We start from the raw sequence: 12084 nt of genomic DNA on the forward strand, positions 1-12084 counted from the left end.
AAATAGATTTTATTAAATGTAATGCACAAATTTTAAGATGCAGGCTCTAAGATGCCGGGACAACTAATGATAAAATGAGAAAAGTTGCTGTAACCTAGGCTCCTTTTTTTAGAACCAAATCCTTTAGTTTTTAAGCAAATGCTTCTTTTTATAAATAAGAAAAAGTTAACACCTTTTACTTTGCAGAAGCAAGACCTTTTCCTTCACTTTTTTTTATGCATATACTTTGAAGGAATTGCTTTATTTTTTGAAAGCAAAAGGTAATTTTTTTTTTTATAAATATGGTCTAATAACCAAGGCGATTTAAAATTTTTTTTTGAATGTTGTCAATGATATTTGGAATAATATTTCTAACTTCCTGGTGTATTTGTTCTTTTAAATCTTCTGAACTCGCTGATTTAGTGACATACACTTTAATTTTTAAATATCCCCATAAAAAGTCCATTCAATGAACCCTCGTCTACCTGTCCAACGATTTGGAAAAACTATATCTAGATAATTGGCGAACGGATAAAGCATCATCTAGATGTCCATTTAATTTTTATTGAATTTGCTACTTTACGGATGCACTATAAATGTTATGTATATTGTGCTAATATTCCTCTCGTGTTTAGTGGGTTCTTAGCCAAGTCGAGCTGAAAACATCCAAGTCAACTGGACTAGATGCTACATGCTGCGTTGCTTTGCGCATTCGTCTGAACAAACCGGCCAAAGTGAAAACCTGATATTTGTAGTGGTAGTGGTGGACAATCGCGAATCCGCGAACCCAACTCGCAACACGGATACGATGGATCAGTAATCGAATACGTTCGTAACATCGTAACAGCGGCGAACGAAATCGTCGTGGCAATCATCCGGCGATTCGCGTAACCTCGCGTTTTAATTCCCAGAAGTATCGCTAATCATTTTGTTTCTAAAATAGATTCTGTGTATAGCTAAAGTTTATTATTATCCTACTCAATCTTGTTCAGTCGGTGGTGCCAAGCTTATACGCGCGGGTCGCAATTTAACTTGGAAAACTTTTAAACGCGAAAACTCAATTTCAATGCAGAAACTTTTATTGTTACAGGTTAAATAAATAGTGTGTTGTGCTTAAATCATTATTATTATTATTAATTTATTTTGTGTTGACCTCGAACCGGTTTGAGCATTTTTATTGGATTTATATACTGAATCATGTCAATTAGGAAGGTGAGCAATTCAAACAGCATCTCGTTGTCAATGTGAAATATCAGAATATAAGGAATATGCCTTAATCAAGCAAAGTCATCACATTTTCGCATAACAAATACTGTGGATATTCGAAGACTACATATTATCATCTATTTTTATAAATAATGATGGATGAAAATGATAGAGGTGTGTAAATGATGGTTTTTTGATTGTGCATGGTGTTTTAAATTTATTATTTTAGATATTGTTTGCCCGCACGTATTTTTTTAGAGGTCTAAGTAGTTTAGTTTTTATAATGTATAAATATAGTACAATAAATTGAACAATTAAAAAAAAATCATTTATTAGGTTTACATGCACGCTTTAGTCGCATCAGACGCTAATATCTTCTCACGCTGATGTTAAACCGGTAATTGATACTGCTAAATTAGGAAAATTTCTAGTAAGTTTTTTCGTATTGAGATTTATATATTTTACCAAGATTAGAAACAGGTTAAATAATTACATATAAGTACTAATAATTATTTACTAGGTTTGTAGGTATAGGTACATTTTTAACGCGCATTAGCCTTTCATGTAGTTTTGTTTATGTTTATACCATATATTTTTAATTTAAACCTTTAACTGATTTTGCTAATTTAGAAAATTTCAGATTATTTTAATAATCATTTATTAGATTCACACGGACGCTTTAGTTACATAATCGTTGACGTAAAAAAAAATCTTAAAAATAGGTATTGTAGGTAAAGTTGTTGTTTGTTTCATTTTAAGATTTATATTTTTTTCCATTTGTTATCCTTAATATTAAAAAAATATATATATTTACAAACAAGTACTAATAAAAATTTACTAGGTTTTTAAATGGATGCTTTAGGCTCATTAGTGATTAACAGGGTGTGAATTCTGCTTACACGTTAATAAAAACCAAGTCAAGTAAAATGGACCTTTTTAGAAATTTTTTCGCGAAAAACTTTTAGTCCTAGAACAAAACTTAGATAAAATTTGTGGAGGGTAAAATTATGAACAATATCACTTCACAAAGAGATTTTTCGTTATACTAAATAAAATATTTATTTAATATTCTATAAAGTCAAATGATATTATATTTTGTATAAGATAAATTGATGAATTTGGAAAAACAATAACGAGAGCAAAATTAAGCATATTTGCGTTGAAATGAAAACTACGAGATTATCTAAAATTAGTTATCAGAAATTATTGATTTTTCTAAACCATTATATCTACGCCAGGGCAGTAAGCAAAAATAGGAGAAGTTTTTGCAATCAAGCTGAATTTTTTACAGATGCAAGTACTCATCAAGAGTACTTTGTAAAAAAAAGTTACACCTTCTCGGAGGCTTGCTTTTTCCGCCATGTTAAATTAAAGATGGTGGCTGGTGCTATTCTTAAAAAATCGTAACTTTCTTATTTATTACCAGATTTTCGTCAAGTAAAAAACATTATCTTTATTTTTAACTAGAGAATAAGACAAAAATATAAAACTACTTTGACAGGTCATATTTCTGCCAAAATAAAGAAATAAAAAAATCGAAAAGCTTTTCTTCAACTTTTAGCCAACCGTACTCCTTACCAAAAAAAGTTAAAATATGTGGAGTCTTTTATGCGTTTTTGTTTTAATTTTAAAACAGTCGCGATATTTATAATAGGTACTTTAGGAGAGTTAAAAAACGCTTACAAAATACCAATAAAAAAAATAATAAAACTTATGCAGGATGTAACTTTAGTTCTTGTTTGATTTATGTACCAAAATATTTTGTAACAATTACACTAAAAACAAAAATATGTTTATAACAGAAACAGTTTGGTTTTAACTTATAAAAGAAATATAAACATTAAAAAAAAATAAAAAAAAACATTGTTATTCTTAATAATAATAACATTATATATTGGTAGATATTCTTTTTTGTGCCAATTATTCTTGTTTGCTGTCCATAGATCTTTGCATTTGCAAAAAAAAATAGCCATTAGGTGTTCGGGCCCCGGGGGTTTTGTGTATGTTACTGGGAAAAGCTCATTGCCATTGGAAAACCACCCCCACTCAAGTGGGTCCAACTCGTTTCCTCTCCAGCTTTGTAACTGTAAATACACTCTAAATACATGTTGCTTACAAGAGTTTTCTGTGGGAGGAAGATTTGCCAAATCAAAATTAGATCCTAAACCTTGTGTATTTGTTTATAGCATATGTGAGGTGATTTGTTTATAGCAATGAAGTCTTGACTGATACTTTTTTGTACCCCTTTCAGCCTTATTCATATAAGACGCATTAAAACTTTTGATAAAATCATACATTTCAGGATTATTTCTTAATACGTTAAATATTCTTTTTTTGTCCATTTTATATGGATACGAGGTAGTATCACATCCTGTAAATGCATGAATGAATAAAAGATTTTCACGGATCTGTTCTGAGAGCAAAGTTTGAATTTTAAAAATATTTAGAAATTTATCAAGAGCTTTACTCGTGCTGGGTGCCGAAATATATAGCTGGTGGTTAGACTTATTTGCTAAGGAAATTAAAATTACAATTAGATCTGTATCATTACCAAAGACTACTACATCTTGCGATTGACATTCTGTTATTGCGGTTAACGCAACAACTCTGTCACAATCAGATTTCGTATGTGTGACTTTTATACCCTTTTCTTTTTATCTTCTCGGCTAGGCAAGAAATAAACCTTTCTTTGTTCGAAGAATTTGATAGGAAGTCTGCTTGCGAGAAGACAAGCTATGTGTTTTCCTGAAACTCAACCCTTAGGCGTAATTTTTGATTGACGTCTACGATGTTCCTCGTCCTTGGTGGACTTTTCACTATTCACTAAAGAAATACGGAGGATAGGTACTTAGTTCATATTCGAAAAACGTCTTCAAATCATTTTCGTTTCTCATAGTGAGCAATAGTCTATTAAAGAACTGTTGGGGATTTACGTCAACTGGATTTTTTTACTTTGTATTTTGCTGTAGTTTTTTGCCACCTTAATTTTTGGAGAAAAATTTTGAGCCTGTAAAATAAGATGATAAAAGAAAAGTGTAAATTTTTTTTTTAACTTTTTTTTTACAGAAATATAACCTGTCAAAATAGTTTTATATTTTTATTTCATTCTTTAGTGAAAAGCAAATATAATGTTTTTTACTTGACAAAAATCGGTTAATAAATAAGAAAGTTACGATATTTTAAAAAATAGTACCATCCGCCATCTTTAATTCAACATGGCGGAAAAAGCAAGCCTCCTAGAAGGTGTAACTTTGTTTTTAAAAGTACTATTGATGGGTACTACCATCTGTGAAAAATTCAGCTTGATTGCAAAAGCTTCTCCTAAAGGCCATTTTTTGAGCTAACTGCCCTGGCATATTAGTTTAAATATAAGTCTCTGGGTTAACGGGTCAATTTGTGTGAACTAGTACGTACTACTATCTCAGCCACAATTAAAACAGTGTTTTATGAAATTCAACAGGCGAAGACGAACTTTCTAATTTAACACTAATATCCATTGATCCAGAGTACAACTATTCTCAGAAGACCCAAAATTTCACACCTGAGTAATGGAATAATTCTTTTCCACTAAATGTTGAAAAAGAAATTACAAGAAATGTTTTTTTTTTTCAATCCGTTGGGTTACTTAAACGTCTTATATAGTAAGGATAGATATTGATAAAACATTTCTAAAAAATCTTAAAGTTTCATTAAGAGCAACGGTATTTACAAGAAATTAATTCTAATTTCTTAAAAGACCATCGGGTTACACAAAAGACTTAATACAAAATAAATCAGGGTAGATATTGGTTAATTATCCTTAAAAAATTCTTAAAATTATAGACATAGCAAGGGTATTTTTTTACCCTCTAAACGTTTAAAATATCGAAATTTTTAATTTTCGAATATTTATATAATTAATTTTCTTATAGAAATTTGTTCTTTTATGGAAAGAACTTAATTATAGTTTTTTAAAATATTTATTTGTTTATTTATTATACTTAACAAACACCTGACAGGGTAATTACATGTGAAGGAAACAAAACACTAAATAATTAGCACAAGCACAACAGTAGAGAAAAAGTAACATCAATCACAAAACTTATTTTTATAAGTTAACAATTATTACATCTGATATTGTTTTGTGCAGAAACTAAAATAAAAACTAATGGCATTAGATCACGAACTTATAAATATTCCTGGACTTCCAATCCATTGAAAAATAAATGACCACTACTAGGTGGTCGCCATTTTGCGTGATGCTTTCGATGTTGGTCAGTGACAAATTTCAGTGGTGCCCATTGTAGGGAAACAAAACAGTTAAAGCTTTTGGGAGGTTATGGTTGCAAAAACCAAATAGAAAGTTACATTTAGTTACGAGTTTAAGATAGTTGCATTAGTTCTATTCTTTTTCTTATACTTGTTTAAGAATCTCGTTAAAATTTACGAACTTTCAATTCACTTACAGGGATAGATGCATGCACTTTAAAATATGTGCTTTATTTAAATTTTTGAAATTAAAAACAAAGGTTATTGAAACCCTATCATTTGGTTTTTATTATATATTCAACAATTTTAATCTCTGGCATATATGTTTTAATTTGGAAAATGGTTTAAAAACAATACAATGAAAACAATCAGATGGTGAATGAACGACATAAAATTATGTTACTAAAAAGTATGTTCTTTATGGTTTAGATAACAAAGCACAAATGAGCTAACCAATATATTTATAAAATGAGTTTTATTATTTAAAAAAAAATTATAAAAAAAAGAAATTAGTAATTTATAAGAGAGATAAAGAAAAGCTCTACAGGTAAATGTTTTAAACAACTCAACTGGAATAGACAGGGAAGAGCTATAGAAAAATATGGTATAGATATTTTAAAGGATCTATTTACTGGCAACTAGTTTCGCGACCTACTATACTCCTTAGAGGATAACTTTCCAGAACATGGACAATATCCTCCTGCAAAATCATATTTTAAGGAGATAAATTTAAGGCATTTTAAAATTAAGGTAACGTTAATTTTTAAATTGCAATTTTTATGAGCGAAGAAAGTTCACGATGCTGTACGAGTCACGACTTTTTAGATAAGTTCATGACAGATCACACGTCAAACGTCAGCGTCGTCAACTTCATTAACTTTATTTAATATATCTTTTATTGGTAACACTGAACATTGAGAGTGACAACCACTATAAAAATGGCGGCCACCAGACAGCGTTCATTTTTGGTCATGGTGGCCATTTGCATTAGCAGTCCAGGTATATTTATAAGTTAGTGCATTAGACAATACTAAATACCATTGATAAATCAATACTTGTTTAAGTTTTTCCTACAAAACTAATAAATAAATCTAGAACCATACCCTCCAATACCTTCTTACTTCTTACAATCATGTTAGATACGGTTAAAAGGTGCACAACTCCACTTATTTACATTAAAACAATAATATTTCGACAGTCTCAGGTTTAATTTTGAAATATGAAATGAGATCAGATCTGTATTGTTACAGTTACATCGACTACATCATACAATATTTTCTGAACCCTTTCTTTTTTAAAACTAACCCATTCTGTTTATGGGTACCATACTATAGCACCATATTCTAAATATGTAGTATCTAAATATCAAGTATCACAAAAATATTAATGAGTTTCATAAAAATTGAAATTTGTATGAAGCTTCTGGTATTTCGGATAATAAAACCTAAAAGCCTTAAAGCCTTTTTAACGATATGTGAATAGAGCCCCATCAAACGTAAGATTAGATTGCAGTGTGACTCCAAGATCCAAACAGTTATCCCTAATTGCAAGTTCATAATTTTTATGTGGTAAGAATAACCTCTAAGAATAATTGATATTAAAGCACGTATAAAAGTCATAGATTTACAGAATATTCTGTAAATCTGTGTAAAAGTAATGGAAATATGCTTTCTTACATTTAATTACATCTTATTTTTTTAAATCCAATTCACTACAGTGTTTATGTACAGTTCAGTCATTCTAAAGTTTTATGTTGTCATTTTCAGAGGCAAATAAGAGACAGTTTCAGTCGATATTATAGATTTATAGATATGCGAATCGTTAATAAAGATAGAGAACAAAAGGGGTGCTTTATTACCTCGTGTTTCTTAAGATAATCGGGTTTTAAATTATTTTTTTATCGGAGTAAATTTCACATAGTTTTCTTTTACCTACATCATAAAATGTAAAGAGTTATTTTTCTTGATTTTCCTCATAATAATAAGCAACAAATTTGTTTATATCTTCTTTAAATCACTAACCCTTTTGGCAAAAACACGCCACTCTACTGTAACGCAAGCAAGAACAAGATATGTGTAATACATCTTGTTCTACACATGATGTATTACACATATTATCTTGTTGTGCTTATGTTATGTAAATTGTAAATATGAAATGATCAGCAGTTAATGCAGAGCGTTATCACAAAGGAAAAAAAACATAAGAGTTTTTTGAATTCTAAGTATTGTATTGTGTCAAAATCCAAATTATATATATTTTACGATTTTTACGCCTTATGAGAAATATACGATGACGAATATCATATGTAGAAGAAATTTTTAGGTTAGGTGATGAAATGGATAATACTGTTTTATGATGGAACACCAGCATTAAAATATCTACGTCAAGACATAGCTAAATTGTTCAAGGATCACATAATTTACGGGATATTGATTGCACGTTTTGTACCACAAATTACTCACTAATACAAGTTTTAAACAACCCGAAGTTTTGGTTTCAAAAATGAAAAGATTTTTGTTACAAGGATAGTAAAGTCGTAGAGAAGATAAAATTTAGCCGTAAAAAAAGTTCTAATAATCATCTACTTACTAGGTTTATACGGATGCTTTGCGCGCATCAAGCATTAACCCGGCATAGTTTCTTTTTAAACCATATACATTGGTATATCGAGAAAAAAGAAACTAGTTTTTTGACATAAATCGTTCATGTGAAAAACTTATATTTCCTTAAGCTCTTTAGGGTAGCTTTCGAAGTTTCTGGGCGTGATTTTTTGGATAATTGGAAAGAGTTCCGAAAAATGTCTAATCCAAAAATAAGCAGAAAACTTTTATTTAAAGACTTAATTTTATCTTTTTGAGCTACTTTTTAGCAACAGCTGGAAAAGCCAGAGAGCGCCAAAATTTCAAAATACCAGATTTTCAAAATCAAATAAAAATAAATCACAATATCCTTTAATGGGTATAATATAAAGTGAAAAAATAATTTTTATTCTCTCCCCCCACAACTTGAGTGTAATTGGGGAAAAAAAGTGGGCTTTGTAATTGGCAGGAAAACCATGAATCCTACAGAGGAGCTTTTAAACCTAAAGTTGTAGAAAATTAAATTCTCTATCTCTTTTTTAAATCCTTGCTGCAGTAAAAATAAATAATTGACCTCAAAAAACCCAATAAACAAAATTTTCACCAATTTTGACGGTTTTTCACAAATTATATTTTTTATACTATTTGTAGATTTCAAAACAATCTCAACTGATTTCAAACAAATCGTAAATCATTTCCCAATAAAAAAATTCACTGCAAAATATGGCATACTGAAAATATAACGAATATTCTATAGATATTCAATATTAGTGTTTTACGGATATTCGGGGTAAACCATTTAAGATATTTTACGATTATTTTTAATAATACCGCTCAAATTATTGTTAATATATAAATTGCAAAATTGCATCAATATTCTTTTGAATAATCCTGGGATCAAAATCAAAATATTGCTTCCAAGTAGCTTTCCTTCTTTCTGGCTGAGGAAATTTTAAGCCTCTGCAAATATTTTATATGAAATCAGGCAAATTTGAGAAATAATGTGTATTTTTTAAGTATCTTTTGAGATATTCCTAGGCCAATTAAACTAATGCTTGCTGTATCAAATATTTCTTGATAAAATCTTTTTCTGAGCAAAATCCCAATTATTATCTTCTATTAGAGATTTGACAATTTTATCTAATTTCTTTTTTTTAACTGATTTTTTATAAATTAATTCCAGGAAATTAATTGTAAAAAACATGTAATTTTATGAGTCCTAAAAAATATGTAAATATTTTTCATATGTTGACTCAATGCAGTAAAGAATTTTATAAATAATATAATTTCTATAATTTTAGGCCGTATTTTGGAAAATTTTTTAAAAATGTTGGATTTGATTTTTCTCAAAAGTCGTTATAGGAAAAACTTGTTAAACAAATATTGTAGAGCCTAATCTCATGGCATCGTGGATGTACTGCATCGTAGCTAGAGGGTGCCAAAGGTACCTAAAAAGGGTTTAATTTTTCCACATGTACTATCATTCCTGTTTTAACCAATGTGTGATACAACTATAAACCAAAATACTTAACTTACTTGGACATACTACATTACTATACTTAGCATACGGTAGTCGGAAGTTAGATTGCAACTTTAGTATTAAGTTCACAATTATATCAGATGGGAAACCAGAAACGAATTTCCATGTACGTTAGTTTTGTAATGGAAATCCCCAACTACTAACCTGGGTTAACTTGTTAAAACAGTTTATATTATTTACGTAGTAAATGCTGACCATTATCAAGGTCAAATAATTATTTTCTTAATATCCAAATGTTTAATATTCACACATGATATTTCTTTCATAATTTTTTCAGAAAACTACCGTTTATAAAAAAATTTCCTTTCTAAAAAAATTACACAAATTAAAAAGTTTAGTGTGTGGTTACAAATAAGAAATAAAAATACCAAGAATAATTATTATTCCTAATCAAGATAAAATAAGACAAATGTTATTAAGTATAATGTTGGAATACATTAAAATGTTTAGCATACATAAATAAGCACTACGTTCTATTCATAAATAACGATATAATGTTGTTTTTTTTACTATTTAGAAAAATTGAAAATAAGAGAGTATTATATAGCGCAATAAAATAACGGTCAACATCAAGCTTATTTGAGTAAATCTAATAGAAAACTACAAAGTAAACATATTCTCGTAAAAAATATAATTAAGAAGTATAGGGAAATGTGAGCATAAAAAGCGCGGTTGAAAACATTAGGCAATAATAAAATCATAAACTATTTAAAATATTGTACAATAAAAGATTTCACTCTCTCCCTAACATATTTATATTTTTTTATGGGAAAGTTTAATGAATATACCTGCGATTATTTTTGGTATATAAATACTAAAATGTCTATAAAAAATTATTAAAAAAAAAACAATAAATCATTATTAGCTTACGTTACCAGTTAAAGAAGCGCAAACTTGCTTGCATTTCTAAGATTTGTAAATATATTTTCATTTTTAGATTTTTTTTATAAGATATAAAAATATTGTATGAGTATCATACGGCTCTGAACATATGGCTATAGTCGGAAGTGACATAGCAATTTTAACTTCACAATTATATTAGATTCGAAACCAGAGACGATTTTTCATTTACGTTGTGGTTTTATATTGGAAATCCCCCACAACTAACCTGGGTTAACTTGTCAAATCTGGTCATATTATTTTCGTCATAAGTAATCGCATTTATCAAGGTCAAGATGATTGTATTCTGCTTTATATACAGGGTTCTGCAACAGTAATAATAAATAATGATAATTGTTCATTTATTAATTCTTCATTAAACGGATAAAAAATATAAAGGGTGTTTCATTTGAAAAATGCGAGAAATGAAGCTTTGAAATTTGTAAAATTTGAATGATAACTATGAACACCCTGTTTATGATAGAAAAACCATTTAAGTCAAAGTAATTCTCCATTCTTCTAGAACCCGAATTTAACCGAATATTGAAATTAAATTAACATTTCTGATGTCAAGATAAACTTAAATGATGTAGTGATTTTTTAATTTTTTTGTTAAAAAAGTTGTCAACCCTTTTTTTCAGGCTTTATGGAAGACCGACGCACTATTGCTGGACCCTGTATATTTAATATTATACGTATACAGTATGTGCCTTAATTTGTCTATGTACATTTTTTGTTATAATATGTTTCAGAACCCAACAAGTAAGAGAAAGATTAACTTTTTTGAAATTTTTATTCACGGGAGATCCATGAACGATCACCCAATTAACAAACAAAATTGGAATAATTCCAAAAATCCCTGTGTAAAAATATATGTCAATATATTTGTAGGATTCTAGGAAACTATATAGATTTAAATTATATTCATATCTTCCAATGTGATATTTAATTTGAATTTATTTAAATTAGTAGTGAACTATTTAAATCTTTAAAATATAATGTTATTATAAAAATATATTTTTTTAGGAACATGTGTACCTATAAGAATTTGATATATGTTGCTAAAAACTTGACGACAGACACTAATCCAACAAAAAACGAGCCAATAATATAATTTAATAAAATATGTTTATTGATTTAAATAAAAACCTAACCTGTGTCTACCTAGTAGACGCCCCCAATTCTTGGAATGCACAAAATGTATTTATATCTGTTTTCTTGGTATCTGAAAATGAAAAAAATCAAAACATGATCAGGTTTGAATCCTATATATTTATATTGATTGGGGATTTTTCTATCGATATTCACGTAAAAGTTGTATAAATTTAGACGTGCTTGAAAGGAAATTCGTAGAACATTAAAATTGATTAAAAAAGAATACTCGAAGCATTTAACTATGTAGATGATAGATCACACATGAAGATTATAGATCCATAGTATACATGTAAAATATGGACATAATTTTTATTTGCCTCTTTCATTAGTTTGTCCTGCCAAAACTATTTAGAAAACAATAGGACCAAACTTGAATAAAAGGAATTTGGGCTAGATCAGGGATTGAATTTTAATAACTCGCAAATTCTATTTAGCTAAACAAAATTGCCTGTGTATACGTATCTGTAAGCTATTTTAGTTGGAGAAGATCCTCTAAGA

At 28.7% G+C, this 12084-nt stretch overlaps 1 protein-coding gene across 3 annotated transcripts in view; it reads left to right on the forward strand.

Moving 5' to 3' along the window:
• Positions 1–734: 734 nt before the first annotated feature.
• LOC126740922 (embryonic polarity protein dorsal-like) overlaps positions 735–12084 on the forward strand; it is a 66942-nt gene continuing 55592 nt past the window's right edge. For 2 of the 3 annotated variants that reach the window (XM_050447113.1, XM_050447114.1), the window contains exon 1: positions 736–1191. Coding sequence is in view for 1 of the 3 variants with exons in the window: in XM_050447112.1 (XP_050303069.1) it covers positions 1338–1359 (22 nt within the window). In the remaining 2 variants the exon portion in view is untranslated. Of the gene's footprint in view, positions 1360–12084 lie in introns of all 3 variants that reach the window. The other variant, XM_050447112.1, reaches the window with a different exon arrangement.

The sequence above is a fragment of the Anthonomus grandis genome, chromosome 10, assembly GCF_022605725.1.
Source record: "Anthonomus grandis grandis chromosome 10, icAntGran1.3, whole genome shotgun sequence".
NCBI classification, from domain to species: Eukaryota; Metazoa; Arthropoda; class Insecta; order Coleoptera; family Curculionidae; genus Anthonomus; species Anthonomus grandis.